Source organism: Oryzias latipes (genome assembly GCF_053564925.1).
Source record: "Oryzias latipes strain Hd-rR chromosome 1 unlocalized genomic scaffold, Olatipes_Hd-rR_3.1 chr1_Y".
Taxonomy (NCBI): Eukaryota; Metazoa; Chordata; class Actinopteri; order Beloniformes; family Adrianichthyidae; genus Oryzias; species Oryzias latipes.
The window spans coordinates 11,583,364-11,607,215 of record NW_027616335.1 but is presented as its reverse complement, the minus strand read 5'-3'; the positions used below and the strand labels follow the sequence as shown (position 1 = coordinate 11,607,215).

The window sequence follows — 23,852 nt, the reverse complement described above, 5'->3', positions numbered from 1 at the left end:
TCCGCTCCATCTGTCCTCCTGCTCCTGCAAATTTCTGCTGTTTCTCCCTGTCTGAAAGTCGCACACCAGCACACAAACACACGCACACACACAGAGGTGACAGGCCTGTTTAGTTGGAGCTGCGGCAGACTTTGTGAACAGAGACGATGTCATATACAAGCAGGAAAACGCAAAAAAGAGAACACCAAGCTGGATTTCTAATCCATTTACCGAATGATGTTAGATAAACCAACAGAATCTTTTTACTCATTGGAAATGTTGAGTTTTCGGGTTGCAGGCAGATAGTAATTGAATTACTCGTTTGCTTGGTGTGAGGGCGTGTGAAGCAGTAATTGAACAATGCCGGTCGCCTTAATCGCATCAGAAAAAAAAGAAGAAGAAAGGAACGAGCCTTTCCAGCCTCTCTTCCTGCCACACCTAATCTCAGAGACCATTATCTTATTAATTGTTTATTGCTGATGGAGCGTGAAATCAACAATTAGATTGGAACATTACTACATTTCACACTTTGATGGTGATTTGAAAAAGCAACTGGCATGAAGGCAAATGTAATCCAAACAGGAAACATCCACAGTTTGACTTGAGTCCCGCGTTTGTGCAGGAAATGAGGATGCTTTTCTGGAGCTGTCAGGATCGTTTTCAGTGCTTTGTCAAAAAAGCTGACCGGCTGTTTGAAAAAAGAGGGAAAGTATTGTGTGTCTTGTGTGTTTTTTTATTTTAACTTCTGCACTTAAATCCAAAAGGGTTACATAAGTGTCAAATCGTGTTTGAGGACAGCAACCAAGTGAGCAAATCCTCTCTGCGTGTCAATTTGCAGGCCTGCATGGTGTCAGAAACACTGAACTGTGAGAGAAACGGCTCGCCGCACGACCGTCTGGACTCAGCAGGAAGTACCTACTCATCCACTTCCAGGTCAACCTTGGACGTCATGTGGGCCAGATGCCTGCTCTTCATCGCTACCTTGCTCTTCCCTGCAGCCAGCGGTAAGACGCCGTCACTCATTAACCCCCCCCCCCCCCCCATGCTCATTCAATTTCAGGATAAAGTTTGTTTTCTTTTGAGACAGAAAACACAAATTGTAGAAATACACAAATAATCATGACATTTGACCCATTTCTTCAGTTCTCTCTATATATATAAATATAGTGAATATTTGTTGCTTTTGTCATTTAATAAAAAAAATAAATTGTACTTTATTTATCCCACAATGGGGAAATTCTTCTCTGCATTTGACCCATCCCCTGGGGGAGTGGTGAGCTGCAGCCTAACAGTAGTGTTAAGGGCCTTGCCTAAGGGCCCTCACTGGGTGATGTTAAATTGCTTGCCATTGATATGGTAATTGGTTCAGTACCATTAGTTATCCTCCTCTGGGAATTGAACCCTGGTTTCCTGCATGGTAGCCTCTCACCTTACAGCCTCTAACTCACCTGTGTAGTTATGACAAGAATGACATCAGCCCCCCATTCCTGTAGTTTTTATGTAAAATTGAATGTAAAGATTTAAAAAAAGTTTTTAGCTTTGACCTTTTTGGGTAAAAAGAAATATAACAAGAGTTATTCGTCTGTTACCTCTTTGCCTGTTTTTTTAAACACAATTTTCACTTCTTTTTTTTTTTTGACAAAATGGTTAAATTTACATCTCCAAAATGAGTTTTTTGGACAGTTTTAGGGATATTGTGGAAGTTTTCTGTCACATAACTCTATCAGGGGTTGGACTAAGCTACGGTCACAAATACAACTGCCACCACGTAATGGGGAGGCATTTTTCGTTTAAATTTATACATGTTCACCAACAGACTGAAACTCAGTAATGGGCAAATTCACAGACTCAAATCACTGAAATGATTGGCAGAAACTTTAAGATTTCATGCTGCCACCTTTTTAAAAAAAAAAAATTGCTGCCGTGGTCATGATTGTAGACGACAGCAGACAGCGGATCAAAATCGGGCAACAGCTGGGCAGCCACAGGACGGAGGCAGCCGGATCGCTGACTAGCAACGGCTCTGATTGTCTTTGGATGGCGGCCATCCATATTAAGTGCCACTAACCACCTGGTAGCCCCGGGGTTAGAGAAAATTTGGGCCATTCTGCTCCACTGCTCATTCATAAATCTTAAATTTTAAGCACACATTATATCCTAGTGAATTTACAAATTCGCTAATTTTTTGACAAGATGCCTCCCAGGAAACCCAGCAAGGGCAAAACTCCAGCGCCCAGAACAAAGGTCCAGCCGCAGCAGCAGTCTGCATCAGATGAACGGATGTGGCAGTAGGATGGCAGCACAGGGGCAGGGGGTGGGGGGCTGGAGGGTGACGGTCTGAAATCGGCTGATCATAAGACGATTTGGGGGGAATTTGGAAACCCTCCTATCAGTCAGCTATCACGCTGCTGCCTTCCTGCCCCCCACCTGTCACCGGACTGCCATCGCGCAACCTCCAAATGTGCCTGGGCAGCCACTGATCAATGTCAAAAACATCGTCCAGATGCCATTTAATTTGAACTTTTTCTCAAAACGCAACTGCTGCCTCCTGATCACAAAAGCTGCCGACTTTGCTGAAAAACTTGCATTTAACAGAGCAAATTGTGACGTCAAAAAAAACTCAAAAAGGCCCCAACCCACTCCTAGAATACTTTAAGTTTGTCAACCTTATTACATTTATTCACAAAGTTGCAACTGTTGTGTAGTTCAAAGCAACCAAGGTGTGTCGAGAAAAGCGTTTTAGTTTCATAACTGTTTTGTTTTTTAACAGAACATAAACTCAAATACAAAATGCGACAGAGTTTTTGGGCCAGTTCACAAACAAAAATGAATTATAAAAAATTAAGACTTTGTCGTAGATTTACCAATATAAATTACAAGAATAAAGGAAATAAATCTAGTTAATTTTCAAGATTTTAAAGTCATACATTTATGGCTTTAAATCTAATAAATTTGCTAGATTTTTATTATGTATCTCTCAATATTACTTTTTTTTTATTTTGAAGGCCCTAAAACGCCGTCGTACAAAAGTTTTTATTTTAAAAATGTTGAAATAGAAAATTGTAAAAAATTCAATGCATTTCGCAAGAAATCTAATCAAAAAAAAGCTCACTGACTGACAAATTAAATCAAAGGTTTCCCTAAAATATATATAGATGTATGGTAAACTTTGATGGTTTTGATCTGTTTTTTTTTTTTCTTTTTAAATCAAATGAGACTATTTTAGGCGTTTATCTGCTTCGGTTGATCTGTTTCATGGCAGTTGTTTTGCACGTCCTCTCCACGCTCTGCACGTCTTTACCTGCCCCTTTAACCACAGCGCCATCATGCTCAAACACGCAGACATGTACGCGCCCACATTCAGACGGGCGTTCATTTCTGATACATTTCCAATGTTTTATGTATTTCAATTCCAGTCGTCTCTGCGGGCGCCGGTGCCACAGGGTGCCTTATTCTGCGGACACCGACATAGCTGATCTAATTCATCTCAGTGGGTGTAAATGCAGAATTTGATCTCCTAGGTAACATGATTAGCATCAAAATGAAGAGATAAAAGCTGCAAGGCCCACAGTATTGACAGTGACCAGCAAAAGGGGGGCTGGATGAAAGGAAAAATACTTTTTTTTATTATTCCTGCTTCACTGTCAGCTTGAAATAAGTTGCAATAGCAGATTTATTAAAATGTCATTTTATTTTTCCTTTTTATGCATTTTGAATATTTGATTTACGGGAAAAATATATCTTCAGATAAAAGAAGTTTACTTTTTGCAAAAACACTTTTAAAATCTTTTTTTTTAATGCACAAGTCTTTAATTTACACTTAAACTCTAAATGAAAGATGCACAATTAGAGTTTTTCAGGCATTTTTAAGATAAAACCAGGATTTTTATTGATTTTTAGATATTTACACAATAAAAGTCTTGTTTTTAGTGTTGACATATTTATTTTCTCATGATGGAGGACAAACAGAAAATGTAACTTTAAATTGCATTTGTTAGTAGAGTAACTAGACTACAGAGTCCAATGAACTTTAGCCACACCCACTAAATTTAAAAAGTCAAAGATTATTGTATAGAGGCTACACTTCTCTTTAAGCTGCTAATGTCCACGTTGTATTATGGGATTTTTCCACTACGAACAGTGCCTCACAGGTGGACTACTTTGTATTCAGGGGAAGCTACTCTCCTCCCGCAATGGCGGTGGGCGGGACTTTTGCTGTTTCACTTTCAATGGTGTTTGTTGTTATAGTAAAATTCCATCGCCCCGCCATCCTAAAATAATGATCGACTTCCTTGTTATTGGATTTCTGATAGCGGATCCTCCGCTCCAAGCTGTACCCGTTCATCTAGGGTTTTAAAATAAAAGATCCCTATTGTCTAGAAACTACAAATACTTGCCCTAGCCTCGCTTTCAATCTGTAAAATCTCAAGTTAAAGTTTATTTTAGACGTCGTTTTTTTCACGCTGACCTCACAGCCGCTCGGCAGGACGCCTTCAGGTTCCAAAGGGTTAAGCCGTAAAAATCTACAAATTAGCCGCATCGTAGTCTAAGCTCCAGGGCTAAACGCCTGTAAAAGAAATAGTGGCTTATAGTCCAGAAATGAGTACTGGATTTTTTTTTTTAAACCGCTGTAATTGTAAAAAGCAGTCGGGGGGGAAAAAAAAAAGTTGTTTGAAAAAGAGCCTGTTTGTGACATTTCGTTTTTGTGATTTGTCTTTTCCTCGTCCGAGCTGCCACATCAAAACTGCACGGCTGGATAGCTCCAAAATTTTTTGCCATTTTTGTTGCACAGTTAACCTTAGGTTGGGGGTGTGAGCGGCTCTGAGCTAGTGGGAGAGAATCTAAACAAAGGGATGATGGGAAGTGAGGGAAGGCTTACTCCGTGCCTACAGTCCCGCCCATAACCGAGAGGTGAATATCTGGTGAACTACTGCTGCTCTGCAGAAAAAATGTCCTAGAAAATGACTCAAAACATGATTGCAGTGGGTCTTTTGCAATGATTCCTTTAAATCTTCCTTGGAATCGGACTATAGGTTTATTTTAAAGAAACGGCACTGAACTGTATGTTTTGTTTTAGCATTTACACAGGCTACATTATACCTTTATTTTATTTTTTTACCTTTGGCTTCACACTAACTTCTACCTGCACCCTCATGTGCTGCAGTATCGCCGATACACACATTTCCAACCCTCAAACTGGAATTTGCCTTCCTAACTTTGACTCCTCGTCCGCCCCCGCACGCCCAAGGACGGACATAGAAACAGCGCAGCTGCAAAACCTGGGAAACAACCTCTCAACCATTTACATCCTCCAGGCTGGCGATAAAAAACCCGGACATATTTGATACTTCGTGCACACATGCGCAGTGCAGATGGAGCCCCACCAGGCCATCTGTAACGCTTTTCCTCCTCTCTCTTGTGACAGTGAGATTTGAAGACTCCAAGAGGGGAGTTCTGGCCCACTTGGACTTAATCCTATTAATGGCTGGTGTCAATCACACTTTGGAGCGGTCTGCTCGTTCACATCCCTTCTGCCATGCCTGCATGCAGATCATATGCTCGGAACGCTCCAGTTCCGCACGCCCCCACACGGACACCCCCCCCCCCCCCCCCAGACTCAAAGGTGTTCTCACAAGTAGGCAGCCGCTCCACACACAAACACCGATTCTTTGCTTTGACGCCGCGCGATGGATTTCAGTGGAAGGTATTTGCATCAATGTCTAAAGAAATAAGTCAACATATGCAAATGGCGGTGTTTATACTTAGCAGGGATTAGTCGAAACAAAGACTGTTTAGCTTGAGCACTCACAGCGGCAAGCACTCCATCTTTCACACCGAGCTAAGTCTTGTCATTATTACAGGATTAGAAAGAGAAAAAAATAAATAAAAATATGGCAAAAAATGTTTGTTTGTTTGTTTTTCCTGGGATTGTAGCTTAGTTTAGGAAATAAGCAGAGTGGACTGGTTGGACATAATGCTTGATTGTCCTAATTTTTAAGGAACATACACAAAACATGGACATTTTATGATGTCTTGGCAAAAAAACAAACAAACCCTAGTTTTACTTAATTTCAAACAAAAGCTCAAGTCAGTTACCACATACAGTTACCACACACACGATAATGGTACGTTCCATTTTTGTGATGGCTGTATGAGCCTCAAGGTTACTGCAAGACATGCTTGCAACATCTACACACCTCTACGACCCTCCATGGGCCGGGCCAACCCAGCAACACCCATACAGATTTATGTCACTACAGCTTTTCCTTTTTTTTTTTAATTTAGTTTTCTATTTGGAACCGGGTTGAGAAAGCTGTTGAGTCTTGAAAAGTCTGCTGCTGAGATAAAAGCTTGTATTCCAACAACCCAAACCCTTCCGACCAAACATTCTGGCCATTGCCTATAAAAATATTGCTCGCTCTAAAAAAAACGCTGTTCCTTCATTCACATTTTCTGCCCCCATCACCCGCTCCGAGTGCTCCGGCCGTCGGAGTGAGAGATCCTCCCCTAAATCTCTCCCCTCCATGCGTCTCACCCTCCATCTTTCCGTCCATTCACTTCTTTCAGCACTCTCTTCTTCTTGGCCCAAATGTAGAAATCGATATCCTTTTGTTTCAGTCCCACGAGGCAGCCCGCGTGTCTGAATAAGATTGTCTGTACTATCAGTGGCTGCCAAGCTTCTGTCACCACTTACACACCTAATGACAGACACATTAACATGCACTTATGCCTCACACATTACCAGACAAAGGCAGCGAGCTAAACATGGGCCCCTGCACTGTACGTGTTTGTATCTCGTAATCTTTAACAAGCCCTCCGTGACTGAACATTCTTATTTGTCAGTGTGTAAACGGTGGGAAGTGAATTCCTTGGTGGCACTTCATTAGCGTAGGTAAGGCAGCTGATGTATAGAGATCAACTGTGAAGGTTTCAGAACGCTCTCAGGAATACATGATGATCTGCGATCATAGCCCCTTCATAGTCACCTATGTTTCTATTATACTTTTGAAGAAATATGGTGAAAAAGATGGCATAACCCGATGGAAAAACAGTTTTTCCTACAAAAGGAAAAAATAATCTTGCTAAAAAGTGATAAATAATGACATTTTATTCAATTATTTGCATACACCTTTTGATAAATATTAGTCTAAATGATAAGAACTGTGACTAAGGCACAATTAGTTAAAGTTAAAGATAAAGGCATTTAGGCTACTTTGAAAGCACCTTTTGTTTAAGGTTTCACCAGATTAAAGCTAATTTATTGTTGAAGTGATTTTAGCACCAACATCTTAAGGATACCTCAAACAATTAATTGCAGAAGAAAACAAGGGAAAGAAAAATCACCTTTTTGTAGAGATGACCAAACTATGGACCAACTACGAGGTGACAAATGGATTCACCTTGAAGCAGCTGAAGCCTTAAGCCATTCTGGGCGTTGATCCGTTCTGGTTAGATATATGATCTATTGGTGCCAGTATCGGTATCGCCGATATTTGCATAACTTGAGTTCATCGGTATTGGTCTGATATTAAAACATTGGCCAATATTCTTCTGTTTTCTTTTATTTTTTAAATCGATACTTGTTCCTAATAGGCTGGGAAGCTTATGTCTAGAGTTATAGTCAGTAAATGTTTGTTTTCAGGTAAATTGTATTTTTGATGGAGATCCATGTTGTTCCTAATAGATCCCTGCTAATGGGAGCTTATGGTTTATAGTTATGTCCAACGTGTAATACATGGTCTGAATTCACATTCATTCATTTTCTACCGTTTTATCCCATGCCAGAGCCTATCCTGGCCATTTGTGGGCAAAGGCAGGGGACACCCTGGACTGTTCACCAGTCTGTTGCAGGGCCACAATCACACACCCATTCACTCTCATACTCACACCTAAGGACAATTTAGAGTTGCCAATTAACCTATGAAGCATGTTTTCGGACAGTGGGAGAAAGAGAGAGCCCACGCATACACGGGGAGAACATGCAAACTCCACACAGAAAGGTCCCCCATTGTCAGGTCCCCCAGCCGGGTCTTGAACCAGGGGCCTTCTTGCCGTGAGGCTTAGTGCGAAATGTCGACGCAGTTCAAATCTTGCTGATTTTGCGTCAAGCTTTTTCTTTCATTGCCTCTATTCCAATAAATGAAAGACTTGGTGTCATAAAGTTCTGGATGGGCACAAAGTAATTTTCCTTCATCACTTTAAAAATGATTGGCAATTCTGTGGCCTAAAAAGGACGTTATGCACGCACAGAGTCCTTGATTGGTCAAAGTTCAACTGATTGAACCTTTGCTGCCCGTTCAATGGCCGCACATTTTGTTATACCCATAAAAACAGACCCAAAGTGTTTGAAAGGCTCATGCCATCACTTATGCCAGCGATGCTGTTGTAGGGTCATTATTAAGGTACAAGTACTGGCCCCTAAATGACCTCGTGAAAATTTGCAGACACACAAATAGTATAAATATTATGAAGTTCAGTATAAAGATCAGATTCTCCTGTGTGTTGGTTTTGGACTCCACCATTGATGACGTCATCAACACATCTTGGGCCTAAGCTGAGTCCCTAATTGGTTGACTTGATGCGTCTTCTTCACTAAAGCTCAGATATTTGAACTCTGGATGTGACAGGGTTAGCAGACAGGCTGCAGCCAACTTACGCACACTTATTACATGAATGGGCTCCTTGTGAACTGGGCAGAATTTGGGGGAGAGGGTTAGGGTGTGTGTGAGAATATTTTTGCTCTACACGCACACCGAGCGGTCTACGACCTCGATATTTAGTGCAAGGTTTCCCATTTTTTGTCCACAAACAGCTAGTATCTACACATAGGGGAAGTTGTGACTACAGCAGTAGACTTAAAAACATTAAGGACAAAAGCTGCAAAAGATGTGAATAAGAAAAAAGAAGAAACGAAAAGCAGAAGGGGGAGTGAAAAACGAGGACTTTGAAAAACAAAAAGATTAGAACTACAATTTCCAAAATCCTCACACTGGCTTAGCCTGATCTAGAGTTGCACTTCAGAAGTGGCAAAACAGTATTCTGGGTACTCAATGCATGCCACGCATTTTTCTACTGTCAAAAATAACTGCAATACCTCTTAGATTTCTGTTAAATAGGTGTGAAGACTAACATAAACAGCCACTTTATTCTCCGACTGCTGCGTTGTGCTGATGTATATTATGGCAGCAATCGTACATAGACCTAAACCTTGTTAGAAATAGATCCGTTTGCCTTTCTGTCCATCTTTTCTTGGTCTAAATTTAAACACTCAAGTCCAATGTTGTCTCAAATATGAAAATGGGGGCAAATTATAGTAAATTTGAGTACAGTCTATGTGATACCTGTGTGTCAAAGAGTGTGTTTAGACTGATGAGGGCTCTGATTGACGCAAATACAGACAGCTGCTTCAAACTACCCTCACACGCCACTATAATGAACCCCTACTCCACATTTAGGCCCACAAAGGCAGCCATGGTGTCACTATAGACAAAATATACATTTAAAAAAACAAAAACGGCACTTGGAGCTCCGCTTGCACACACACACGATCCCCCATGATGCCCCCTAATTGTTCAGAGAGACGGCATCCAATCGTGGGTCCAAGCGATACACCTACATATGTGTGTTCATTAAACAGGACATTTCCAGTAAATGTCAATGATATATCATTGGTATCTGGAAGCCAGAGTCTGCCTTTTCTCTGAGTTGCGCCTCCAGGTTGCAGCAGATATGGTTGACAGCGGCTGTGAATTTCCACCTTCACATTCCATCACTCAGAACATTTGTATGCATGCTGTGTGTGTGTGTGTGTGTGTGTGTGTGTGGGTGTGTAGGTGTGTGTGGTGGTGGTGAAGGGCAGTATTAAGTTGAGCCAAGCAGAGTGTCATTGAGCTCATTCAGATTCTTTGCTGCATATGTGTAACCATGACACTCCCCTAACCAATGAAAGAGCCCAGGGAGGGAAGACAAGGTTTCTATGGTTACTGCAACAGGGAGAGCAAGGAAGGTTTTGTTTTTTTTGTTTTTGAGATGTACATCTTTGTCTGCTAAAACATACCATATATATATATATATATATGGTATATATAAATTATTTTTGACACAATAAGATGCTCTGACGTGACTTTCGGCCACATTTCTATCATTTTTTTTATCCAAGTATGAAAATGAATAACATGTATAGCGAAAATGGCCAGAATTCCCATCTGAGATTCCGGGAGGAAGCTGCCGTCGTGGCGGGTGATGAATGAAACGCAACATAATACAGTCAACATTAATATTACAAAGGAGGCAGGTGATGGAAAAAAACAAAACAAAAAAAAAAAAAAAAAAACAAGAAAGGATCACCTCAGCTCATAACCCATCTATCAAGGGGATGATGGCTGATGCTCCAAGGGAGCGCGGCTCTCAATAACAGAGAATAACAACATCCCGGCCACAACACAACAACCAAAGTCCCTGGGAACCATCCAGCCTGACACATCAGGATGACGGCACTTATGCAGCCTCTCCGAATGCTGGTGTTATTTACCTCCTGCATCAATATTTGTTTTTCAGGTTTTCCAGTGCAGGCGAAATGCAACAACATGAATTAAAGGATATAGAATATTTGGTGTTGTAGCGGTGTCTCCAAAATAAAACTTTTCCCCCGTTGTGTGTGTCCAGTCTATGGCCGGGCGCCCATCCCCATGGCAGTGGTGCGACGGGAGCTGTCCTGCGAGTCCTACCCCATCGAGCTGCGCTGCCCGGGCACTGACGTCATCATGATCGAGAGCGCCAACTACGGCCGCACGGACGACAAGATCTGCGATTCGGACCCAGCGCAGATGGAGAACACGCGGTGCTACCTGCCCGATGCCTACAAGATCATGTCATTCAGGTCAGCGCTTGTGAGCACGCTAGCGTGGACTCTGGTGAAGCATGTCCTGTCTGCTGCTCTGTCGGTTGCTTCAGTCTACATGTCTGCTTTGTTGGGTTTTACACGGAGGATTCACGCTAGAAAAGCAATTTGAAACGGGTCGTTTATTCTGGTTCTGTCTCCAATTCAGATTAAACTGCATGAAAGTCACTTTTAAAGACCCACTCTGATTAAAAAAAGGTTTTGGGTGTTTTTACTATATTCTTGAGGCCTTTATCTGATGATGGAGGACATTTTTAAATAAAAGCAAGCTTAAAATGCAGTGATTTTATTCAAATCATTGTAAATCAGGAGCAAAAAGGTGTTTTTGTGTCGTACCGTAGACTGGGCTCCCTGCTCCGCTCCATTCTGATGCATCCACTTGCAGACAAATGGATCCATAAACGTCTTTGAGCTGGTATCCCCAAACTGGACAGCTCCAATATTGCTCGCCGTTTTTCTTGCACCAGTAATATTAGGTCGGGGTAGTGAGGGGCTGTAAGCTAGCGGGTGAGTTTGTAAACAAATGGATGATGGGAAATGAAAAGAGGCTCCCCAACTGGAATGCAAATTTCTAATGAACTGCTGCTGTTCTACAAAACTTATGTTCTAGAAAACGACACAGATTTTTAAAAATGTGGCTAAAACGGTATAAGCATGACAAAAAGACCACTGGGAATATTATTAAAACAGATCAGAAAGATGAATCGGATTGGGTCTTAAAAGTCACAGTGTAGTGTATTATTTACTTCATAATGAGTTAAAATTGTAAAATAGAAATAGAAATGAACAACAGGTGTCCTCTCCAGTTTAGTTTAACTTCCCAAAAAAGCAAGTTTATCCTTTATTTTTGCATTTGGTATTACTTTTTATATGTAATGCAGTTGGAAAAGTTATAATTTCTATATTTATGGATCATTTATTGTATTTTTTGTAGACATTAGTGGTAATGTTGTCTGGAAACTAGGCAACAACAAATAAAATATAACTATTATGTACAATGGATTCATAAAATATAATATTATAACATGTTTACTTAAACCAGAATTTTTGACATCCTATTAGCTTTTTCCATACAGTTTTTTTTTTGATTATTATTATTGTAGGGACACAGTCATGCAATTTTACACTTTTAACAAAAAAATGGAACAATAAATCTTATTGGCAGAAGTGTTGATTAGACTTTGATTTGACACAAGTTTGAGAAAACTTTTAAACATCATTACCCTGGCGAAGCGCTTTGGTGCTCAAGTGTCCTTCCTCATTAGAAAGAGTGCTTTTCAAAGGGATTCAAGGGCCCTCCAATAGTTTGGATGGCCTCAGATAACTAGTTGAATCAAATTGCCAGACAATTGAAATGGTAAAAGCATTTCTGTGTATTATTTGTACTTTTTAGTCGAAATTTTACATTTTTCGAATGAAAAAAAAGTAGCAGACTTTTTCTGAGGTCATGAAGCGCGACAACCCTTATGGGCATTTTAGACCCCCCCCCCCATCATTTTCAATCGGTCTGCCCTGCTGTGATCGTTCAGAAGGCCTCAATAAAGATTCTCTAAGAAACTCTTATTTTGAAATTAGCCGTCTCCTGGTAAAATGAAAGCACAAGTGACATTTTGGGGGAAATACCCCAGTGTTTGGGAAGGCTGGTGTTTGGAAATCAGTAAAAAATATAGTTGTGCATGTATAAATAAGCAGTTTTTATTTTTCTAAATACATTTCTTTTTAATTATGGATAAAAAAATTAAATAAAATACAAAATTCTGTGCATTTTCTTAATGTGTCACCTGGAATACTTTTCTCGAATAACAGGAACATGGAAAAAAAAAACAAATGACTCACCTAAAATTGTACCAATCCACAAAATAATGTGTTTTTTTATAGGTGGACTAACTTATTTTAGTATTTGTTGGAGCGCGGCGCATTTAAAAAGATGAAAATAATCAGGGATTCTGCCCGTCCTTCAGCTCCTCTTCCTGCTCTTGAGATTGTAATTTTATTAACAGATGAGAGCACTCTCTCTGCCACTGCATGAATTTTTCAAACGTGTTTTCCATGAAGAGGTTGTCAATAGTTCTAGTTTTACTCACACCAGCGTTCAGCGAGGACCCTCTTCGGGATCTCACGGGCCGCGCCATCACCTTCTTGTTCTGTGGTCGGGCTTGTTGATCATGCAGAAACAACTGGAGCCTGTTAAAACCGCGGACACAAAAGAGATGCTTTTTTTTGACGAAAAGAAGTAGCCTAAAAATAGGGAAAAACAACATGAATCTTAAGGAAATCACTATAAAGTAGAAACATTTTCTCCTCCAACTTTTTTTATGAGTTTGATTTTACTTAAGTCTCATGCACTAATATGCCCAGCCCGCATGGGCTTATATGACACAAAATACAGAAAAATGGCTGTCACTCAAAACTAGAACTAATTCTTAGAACATAAATCAAATTTTTTGTTCCCAAAATGATGAATGGCAGGCTAACCCTTTCAACATGTATTGAACTTTTATATAACATCCTTAAAATGGAACCAAAAATTACAGTGAAATTTGAGGTTTTTGGAGTCTCAATTGAATTGTCAAGAGTTGGGAGCAAAAGGATTTTAATACTTTTTAATGATGATTTTCTTCTTTTTAGATCCCAGCTCTGAATGTCCCACTCCAATTATCTTTTCATGTGTTTTAAAAGTAGTAAAAGTTTTAAAAATATATAAAGAATGAAAAGAAGACAAAAAAGACTACAAGTAATCCACTTTTTAAATCATATTTTTTAAGAACTCCAATCATCTTTTGATCAATTTTCAAAGCGTTTCCAGTGGTCGTTTAATTGTTATTATGCTGGGGGTTTTTTTGTGCCAGAATCATGAGACCTCCGTCAGTTTCTGGACCAAAATTTCTGCAGAGTTCAATAGAAATTCACCTCTAACTTGAGCATGGAGTGAGCCTGCCTCCACTTCCCGACATCCATCTCTTCGCACGCTCTTGCACTAGCTTACAGCCCATCACAACCCCAGGCATGCAGTTTTGAGCCAGATGCCAGCTCAGACGGGGAAAACAAAGACGTCCATGGATTTAGGAGTCTTAGATCGGAGCAGAGCAGGGAGCTTAGCATATTTTCAATGTAACCAAAATATTAACAGTAGGACTGCTCCTGATCTGCACCATTTTGAATGAAGATATAAGCAGAAATGCAGTTTTATTTCTTTGACATATGTCTTCCATCATCAGAAAAATGCCACAAGAACATGTTAAAAACACCAAAAATGCAACTATCATCTGTCTTTAAAACAGCTTTAAACCTAGTAACATATCTTAAATGTCTAAAAACAAGGTTTTTATGTAGTGAAAACAGTTTGCAGTGCACCCAGATGTCAATAACTCCTTCATTTCAGCATCTGCATGTTCAAATCCTGTGTTTCTCTGACTTGGATGGCTCTCTGCTTCTGTCCACCATCCTCCGTTTCGGTCTCGGACGGGTTGTGCTGTTGCCGTTGTTCTGGCCTCCTCCAAACTCTCCTGCAGCTTGTGTGGCCGCTCTTTCCAGCCCCCTCCTTTCCATCCATAATTTATTTGCAGGCAGGCACAATCAGACAGGCACACGCACGCATACATGCATACGTACACGCGCCGGCGCGCACGACATGTTCCGCTCATAGCACACTCTGCCCAGGGGCTACACCAGACTTTAAGCTCCAATTAGCAGAGCCAGAGGCCAAACTTAATCTTTAAGGATCCTCTGTGGAGGTGACTCAGACCGGAAATGCACTCTTTTTTTTTTTTTTTTAGCAAATGTGCATTGAAAGAAGTTATTTGCTGCACATAACACTGTGAGTGCACACATGCATACAGCAGACAGGGAGTCGGAGCGTGCACGAGCATTTCGAACGGTTGGAAATGTGAACTGAAAGCTTTATTGAGACCCACAATGCAGTGAAGTTTTCTTTCTTTTTTCTTGGTGCATTCTCAACCACAAAGTTGCCTTCACATCCCCTCCTCGTCCGTCTGTCCGCTCCGACACTCCCCCTCCACGCCGGCACCACCTCTGGCTTTTAATGCCGATAAAAATCCGAGCATGTTCCACCCGCCCTGCGTTTCCTCGGTTTCATATTCTCCCTTTTGTGTTTTTTTATTTTACCGCACCAAGGCCAAGGATAGTGTGTACGGACGCTTTCCAAACACGCGTGTGTGCACATGTGGACTGTTTGTGTGCGCTCATAGCACATAATTGGTCCTGATATCAAAGCTCCATATCTCTGGAGGGTCTCACAAAGCTTCTCAAGCAACCTAGAAAGACCTGATACCGCCGCATTTCCCAGATTATCTCCCCACTGGGATGCGCTGGGTTGAGGAGGAAATGAAGCCATGGTCATGAAAGTTATGTTTAGCCAATTTTAGTGATATAGCGACCTCGCTTCGACAACTTACTCCGTTTTATCAGCTTTTTAAACTGAAGCCCCATTTATTTGAAGGGGCTACAGAGCATCCGCTTTTATATTTCCATTTGAAACTTTTCTTTTTAATATTAAATCAAAGGGATGCACACATAGGATTTCAATTGTCAGTGGGTATTTGCCTCAGCCCACTGGCACCACTGCCCTCCCGGTTCCTCCCTGTATAGCTTTCTAAAATAAAAGCTGTAATCTCTACAAAAAAAAAAAAAAAAAGGGTGTGGCTACATTGAGTGTGTGAAAGTACACTTATGCACAGAAGGAGTGCTAAAATGCTTCCAAGTTCCAGTGATCTATCCACATAAAGATGGCTTTATGGCATGAACCGATATACTCTCCCTGCTCCCTTTCTGATACTTGAGTGCCTCATGAACCAAATACCTTTTAGCCGTCTTTCTCCCCTTATCCTCCTTTCCTTTTAATACTACTTACTTACATGGTTAAGCATGCCAAGTCCATTCTCATAGGAAACACATAATGGCTATGCCGGGTAAGCGTTCATAAATACTAGTCGGAAAAAAGAAGAAAGAAGCAAATGATGCTCCAGGCAATCCGTCATGTGTGGGACATGCGATGTGGGTGATCCCCTATGGGTGGGGGAAGAAGAATTATGGTATGTAATCCATGTGAAAGGTCGTCGGCCTTGCTTTTTTTTTTTTTTTTTTTGGCTAACTACCAAGCAATTATCATCTGATGTAAATAATGGTACATTCCCTTTTGGTGTGTGAGCTTGCTCAATTGGACTTCAAACAAACCACAACATCAACAAAGCTGCTAATTCTTCTGTGTTCAATGAGAGACAGCATTGATGTAAATAGAGTAGGTACATTTAGATCTATTAGACAGACTGCCACAGCTGCATTCTGGGAAAGTAAAGGCAGGTTGGCTCTATTTTTTTCCACCCCATTCATTGGTAGATAGTAAACCAGAGAAAGTAATGCACCCAGGCCAGCTGTGAATCTGACATTGACTAGACTAGAGGAACTGGACCAAGTGACATCATCACTTTAAGAACCAGCTAAATGTTCTTTGACTGCGCATTCCGCCCATGGTGTTCACACTGGACAAGCTGGGAGGGGCTTCTTCTTCTTTTTCTTTAACTACTGGTTACTAGCGCATGTTCACCACCTGCAGTTGAAAGAAGCTTGGTGCAAAAAGTCAAAGCGGTGCAAATCTCACCAATCTTTCTCCAGGCTTTTTCTTTCAAAGCTCTATTCCTAAATACGAAAGTCTTGGTGTTGTATAAAAACAGAGCACAAACAGCGATTATTCATTTATCCTCCATGATCAATTTTCAAACAGTTGGCACTTCCATGAATTAAATGGGAAGTCATCCATACATCGCTACCAAATCCTGGTCCTTGATTGGTCAAAGTTCAACCAGGTACGTAGCCCGAAAAGGGTTGTAAAAACTTGTATAGCTATACATTAATGTAAGTGTTTGGGATGTGGAAGACCCGACTGCTTGTTTTTATGTCCTCACAAGTTGTCTAAAAGTAGTTTGATGTCAATTTGTGAATATAAGATATTCCTTTTACCCAAATGTTGTAACCCTTTAACCTAAATGGCACATGCTGCCTGTCCAACTGTAACTTTTTGACTGTTAACCATATTAATGTGAATAAACTGTTTCTGACACACAGAAAAGTGAATTTACACCAATACTAATAGAATGTTAACGCAAAGCCGATTTTCTTCCTGCTTCCGAATCCACTGGAATTACATTAATTATGTAAACGGTTGAAGAGTTATGGTAGTCGAAAGACTGTCAACACTAGAGATAAAGCTCTGGTGTTAAAAGGTCAAGACTTGATGTAAAGTAACAGATAAACACTTGGGACTTGACTTGGATTCATCACCAGAGACTTCAGACTTGACTTGGGCTTGCAAAAAAAAAAAAAAAAAAAGGGACTTGTGAGTATCTCGGCTTGCCATAAGTGCATAGCCCCACAGATGGTGAGAGGTCGCACGTGTGGCAAGAGATTTTAAATGTGTTTTTGGAAGCTGAACGAGTGTATTTCCAGAAACATTTGTGTTCTTTAGCCCCTAGAATTCTCCTGATAGACGTGTTGGGTTGTGGTGTCGAGTGTCCTTGAGAATGTTCAAACACACGTCAACAGTACCTGCTTTTTTTTTGCTCCAGCTGTTGCGATAGCAAATTTCGTTTGAACTTCAAAACAGACCTTTTCCCCCGTCACCCCTGTACCACCTCCAGATTTGCTATTTTCAAATTTCTTTCCCTTTTTTTATTCTATCCTACCCCAAAACAACAAGCAAAAAAGCATGGATGTAGCATTGCTCTTATTTCTTCTTTTCACTTCTATGCTTTTGGAGGCGTTAAACAGCAACACGCTTCATTTCTAATTCTCCTATCCGTCACACTTGATATCTTGAATCTCTGTCACTCTTTTTTCCCCTTTCCTCTTCCTTTTCCACAGATTGGCTCTTGCCCTGTGTTTGTCACCCCTCTCTGTCACTTTTCCTTCCTCCCTCTCCATCTGTTTCAGCTTTCAGCTTCTTTCTTGTTTTCCCACTTGCACTCCCCCCCCCCCCCCCCATTGGCTCCAGCTGCAGGGTAAAGGTTGAGTTGAGGCTGAAGTGCAAAGGCTTATGGGTTGTCCTGCACGCTGCACTGTGCTTTAGACGCTCAACATACATGGGCTGAACTGTTACATTTTAGTAGTGAAGCTACTGAAGGAGGACAAAGAAAAACAGCAGAATTAAAAGGCCATTACAAATGAAAGGATAAAAAATACGCAATTTAAGGGGTAAAAACGTTGCTTTTTGAAATTTTAGCAAAGCTTGAAGAAGTTTATTTTGATGATATCTTAATCTTTGTCAATATTGACTGAAAAATTGGGTGGCAGCTGCCTCCCCAAAGCTTCGCCCCTGAAGCTTGGGACACGGGCCAGTTCTTTAGTTGAAAACGGGTTGAACCTGAGCGGAACCGTTCCAATAAACACTCAAATCCAAACTCCTAAGCTGTGAATGCCCACAGATAAATATACATTCAGTGTTTTCGTGTTCTGTTTTCTTCACACACACAGACTCTCAAGAGTTTCTAATCAGTTCTCAGGCTTCTCCTGGCAGAAGGTTTTTTTTTTTTTTTAGATCTTTAAAGCAGCAGACTAGTGTGCCAGTGTGGGAGCACTTCTGTGCAGACACGTATGGAATATAGGTCTATGCGTGCCTTTTTTTTTTTTTTTGGTGAAATGTGCGCCCTCGCACTTCCATTCTCTTCCGTTTGCATGTTAGGGAGCATGTTCCAGCACACGTTTGAACTCGCTGGCGCTGGAGACTGCAAAGCAAACCCTCTGAAGTTCTTCCCCTCTGACTCTTTGAATTATAGAAAGCCACTTGAAACACAGACTGCAATCTAGTGTTGGCTGATGCTGCAGTCTTAACGCTGTGCAACTAGTGAACTGTGCCATAGGTTCTGGCTCTATTTCAGGCATATCTGCAGCTCGTGTGTCTTCTCCATTTGGGTTTAATCCGTCTTTCTGCAGAAGAAAATAGAGGCGGATGAGATAATGACATAAATAAATGCTTGGAACTTTCTCCAAAATATGCATTTTTGCATATTTATGATTATTTCACCTTAGTGCACAGCAAAAAACAATGTTGTTGTCAGGAAACTAATATTCTCACATAGTTTCGTGGTTATGATTGTGTTCTTTTGTGTTTGTCCTAAGCTACGTTCCCATCTCCCCGGCAACCACTTCCAGTGAAAAGTCTGTGTAAACGTGCGTTTACAGCTTCTGCGGTCAAAACTCTCACGCTCACGTGTCGCTACGAATGTTTCTACGACTCTACATACAAAGCGCGCAACTGCTAAACGTGTGTTTAAAGCTAAACAGGTCAAATCTTGACCAATCAGGGAGTTGGATTTTTGGTAGTGAAGTTTGGGTGGCGTCCCTGTCATTCACCGAAGTGCAAATCAGCTAAAGAACACAAATGTCTCTGGAAATACACTCGTTGAGCTTCCAAAAACACATTTAAAATCTCTTGCCACACGTGCGACCTCTCACCATCTGTGGGGCTATGCACTTATGGCAAGCCGAGATACACACAAGTCCCTTTTTTTTTTTTTTTTGCAAGCCCAAGTCAAGTCTGAAGTCTCTGGTGATGAATCCAAGTGAAGTCCCAAGTGTTTATCTGTTACTTTACATCAAGTCTTAACTTTTTAACATCAGAGCTTTATCCCCAGTGTTGACAGTCTTTCTGTCATGATTTGAACTTGTTGTCTTGTTTTTGGTCCTTGTTCTGTCTTGTTTCTGTTTCCTGTTTTATTTTGAAAGTATCCTGTCTTGTCTGTTTTCTTGGGTTTTACTTCCTTTGGTCCCCATCTGCCCTGATCGTGTTCACCTGTGTCTTGTCTGCCCTGTCTGTATATAAGTCTTGTCTCTGCCTTCCTCCTGTGTTGGTCCATTAGTTATTCCTGTCCTGGTTGTCCTTGTCATGCCATGTTCCTCGTTTCTTGTTCCACGCCACAGTGAGTTTTGTTTAGTTTTGTCTTCCTGCTCTGCAGCGCCTTTTGTTTGTTCATTAAACCCTCTAGACTCTGATCCTCATGCCTCCGCCTCTGCGTCTGGGTCCAACCGGCTCTCGAGCCACCCTCCACCATGACACTTTCGATTACCATAACTCTTCAACTGTATACGGATTTAAGTAATAAAATAAAATAAAGTTGACTGTATTTATCCGTCAATGGGGAAATTGTTCTCCCTGCATTTTGACCGATCCCCTGAGTGAGCGGTGAGCTGCAGACTAGCCGCGCTCGGAAGCTGACTGGGGAGAGCAGGGAACGAAACTGCCAACCAGAGTCTGAGGCACTTGCTGCCCGAAATTAACGTAATTAATTTTGGGTTTCTGCATACAAATCTGGATGGAATTCTTTGACACCAAGTCTTTCATATATCCGGACTGATCTATCAAAAAAAAAAAAAAAAGCCTGGACCAAGATTCACGAAATTCGCACCACTTCAACACTCCACCTGTAACATGTAAGGGTTAATGGCCCGCGAAGCAAAGTGCACTAAAAAGTGATAATGCACACTTCGTCGGCCATTAACCTGCTTATACCATGGTCATTTACAAAATAAATAAATAAATAAATATTAACCCTTTTTTATTCCTTAATTCTTCTTTTCATGAAAAGCGGACTATTTGTTATGTATAGCGGTGCCTCGTCACGTTACCGTGACAAGGCACCGCACCACTGCTGCAGTCAAGATTCAGCGATATAAAGCGATATATATATATTGATCATCCCGATGGGTTAAATAAAGCATCAGTTCAGAGAGAGATATCACCTCTTACTGCTTGTTTTTGTCCAGATGATGAAGCTAAAGTTGTTTTAAAGAAGCCAGTGCAGTAATACAGAAGATTTAGGATAGGTGACCGGAACATCTTTTTGGGGCGTGCAGTTATCACTTTTTGACGGGTAAAACTAACCTGTCTCACGACGGTCTAACCCCAGCTCACGTGCCCTATTAGTGGATAATGCACAATTAAGAACTCGCGTCACACGCCCGATGGGAACGTAGCATGGGAGAAGTTGACCTGCCGGGATTTTCCCAAATTTTTCTCATTACTGCATCAATGTCTGACTTTTCTTTTTTTTTTTTCCCTCTGTCCTCCCTCCATTTAACTATCTGGCTTCCCACAGAATGAGGTCATATCAAGAAATGTCCTACTTAATGTGTCTGCACGCGTGTGTAATGGCATATGCGATATATATATTTATATATATTTCTTTGTGTGTGTGTGGGCACCCTTACACAGTCACCACAGCTACAGGAGATGCCCTGCAGCACCCTAGGGGCCCAACTGCCACCTAGCTCAGTGGAGTAATTAGGGCCCACACACACACACAGATGAATGGAAGTGCAGATATACTTAAACACAAATAGTACGGCCCCTTAAAATGCACTTTTCTGTACGTTCTTGACAGCAGCGCATAGGTTACTGCATGTTGCAGCGAGTCTCTGCTGTCTGACCCCGTTGTACACGCCTCTGCTAACCTCAGTTATCGTGCCTCACTGAGCAGCAAAGCTCCACGGCTCCCTGAGAGAATAAAAAAGGTTTCAAGATCGACCCAGACAGCGCAAACTTTTTTCTTCTTTTCTTCTGAAATGCAAGCTAAAGACGCGACGCATCCAGAGACGAGAGCGCGGATCAGGGCTGCGCTGGCTTGACACGCTGACACCGAAGCACACATCCCAGCATGCATACATATATACAAACATGGCACCGCCCTCCCCAACTCCTCATGCGCAAATTCTTCCTGCTTCATCGGGTGAGGATGACTAAATCCTGTAAGTCAATGTCTCAGCGCAGCCCACAATGCTGATGCTGTCTTACAGGTTTCTTCTGAGAGACGACACACGAGCGACGTCCATTGTTCGCTCGGATTTAAGACCTGCATGAACGAGAGCCATGAAAACAAAGGCGTTATCCTACACAGAGAAATCTATAGCAGGGCAGAGAGCAGCTCAGGAATTTTTGATTTATTTTTTGCTGGAAACAAGGAGGAAGACTCTCCGAATGTGTCCTGGAATTGGAAGTGGTGGAGGTTGCCATGGTTACCACTAGAAGAGGAGGGAGGGGGGAGATGGTTGAGCTCAAAAAACTTGACTTGGCTGTCAGCCTGCCAGAAAGACAGAGAGGGGGGAAAAAAAGTGTTTGTGTTGTGTGTTGTTCCCCCATCTTTCTACACAAAACAGCAAAAGTATTAACATTAAATGCATTTGGTAAGTTGTCCCACTTCAATAAAGAATGTGTTTTGGGTGTTTTTAACATGTTCTTAATGCATGTTTTCTGATGATGAAGGATGTATATAAAGCAAATTAGGCTCAAAATTGCATTACTAAGTTTTTCTTCTACAAATTGTTATGAACCAGGAGTTGGTATTTCTGATATAGAAACATTTATTCTGATCCATTTGCCCTCAACTAGATCCATGTACGTCTTTGTTTTCTTCGTCTGTAGTGGAATCAGACTCAAAACTGTGTGGCTGGATAGCTAAAATATTGCTAGACATTTTTGTTGCACTGATTTTTTGGTTGTGCTGTAAGCTGGCGGGAGAGCATGTAAACAGAGAGCTCTCAGCAGTGGGGTTGATCATTGTCAACGGTTCCGCCAACAACTTAAAGGCAAATTTCTGCCGCTCTGCAGAAACTATGTCCAAGAAAATGACAGGTTTTCACATTTTGGCTAAAAATGACATAATAATAACTAAAAGACCACTGGGATCACTATTCACTATTAAAATAGTTCAGAAGATGATTGGAGTGGGTCTTAAAACAAATATTTTTAAAGAAAGTTTTTTTTTTTTTTCCCCCGTTTCCCTTCTGGTTTTCCGAGGTTACATGTAAAAGAAATATGCAATTTAACTTTTTTTCGAAGAATCATTTGAATCATATGAAAGCTATTGTGAAAAGTTCAAATGGAAAAAAGACAGAAAAATCTAAATAATCCAAAAATTTAATATTGTTAATAGCCAGATTAGCATCAAAGCATAGCCTTATAATTTCCATTATGGATTTTTTTTAAACTTCTTAGGTTTTTATCTACAGTCAAATTAAATACAGAAATAAGCAGCAAACTCCATATCTAGAAAGCATATTGAAATCAGATTGTGCTGACACATTTCATCCTCACTGTTTTCCAGAAATGATTCAGAGTGGTTTTCGTTTGCATATAAAATGATGCTCCATGTGGAGTAAGCTTTGTCTCACCTGCTTTTACAAACGTCCAGATCTGCGTCGACCAAATGGTGAAGCTAGAAGACTTGAAAAAGGTGGCAAATGAAAACAGCAGAATTGAAGGCCAATACGAATGAAAGGATCAAAAATATGTCAAAAATAGGTCAAATACGTCATTTGAGGTTCTCAAATTTTTTTTAAAAATGTTGTTTTTGATATTTTTGTAATTCTTAAGGAAGCTTGCATTAAGGATTTCTTATTTTTTGTCAACATTGATTAAAAATTTGAGGGGCAAAGCTTTTACATAGCCCCCTCTGGCGTCGACTGATGACTCAGTAGCTTGCTTTGATTATCAAAGCACATTCAGTTCATTAGGACTTGTAATTCCAGATAATGTCTTCATGGATAATATTTTCTAGCATGCATGTTTCTCATGGTTTTGATTGATGTGGACACAGATTGTCCTGAGGGTCTACTTCGAGCCACATACATGCAGAATTCAGTGTTTGTGGCGTGTCCGTAGATTTAGCGCCTGCGGCAGGTTCAGTATATTTTTTTTTAGAAAATGCTCCTAATATGTGGGAGGCTTGCATTCTGCTGCTATTATTATTAATATTATTGCACATTTCAAAAGTTTCTTTTTTTTCCTCCTTTTGTTTTCCCTGCAGAGGAAACAACAGTTTTTTGTTTTTTTTTACCTGTGGCTTGTCTGACAGGCTGCTCCTGCGCTGACAGAAACTAATTCAGGGACCGCTGCGCAGCGTGTGCCGTGTTATGTGTGCGGGCGGCAGACAAAGAGCGAGACAGATCCGTCATTTCTCCATCAGGG

The 23,852-nt window shown here is 41.0% G+C and overlaps 1 protein-coding gene across 13 annotated transcripts in view; it reads left to right on the top strand.

Moving 5' to 3' along the window:
• Window positions 1–23,852, top strand: part of adgrl3.1 (adhesion G protein-coupled receptor L3.1) — a 179,735-nt gene that overhangs the window by 40,956 nt on the left and 114,927 nt on the right. For all 13 annotated transcript variants that reach the window (XM_078943683.1, XM_023956196.2, XM_078943686.1 and 10 more), the window contains 2 exons: window positions 818–983; window positions 10,645–10,858. In XM_078943683.1, the coding sequence (XP_078799809.1) occupies window positions 818–983; window positions 10,645–10,858 (380 nt within the window). The remainder of the gene's footprint in view (window positions 1–817; window positions 984–10,644; window positions 10,859–23,852) is intronic.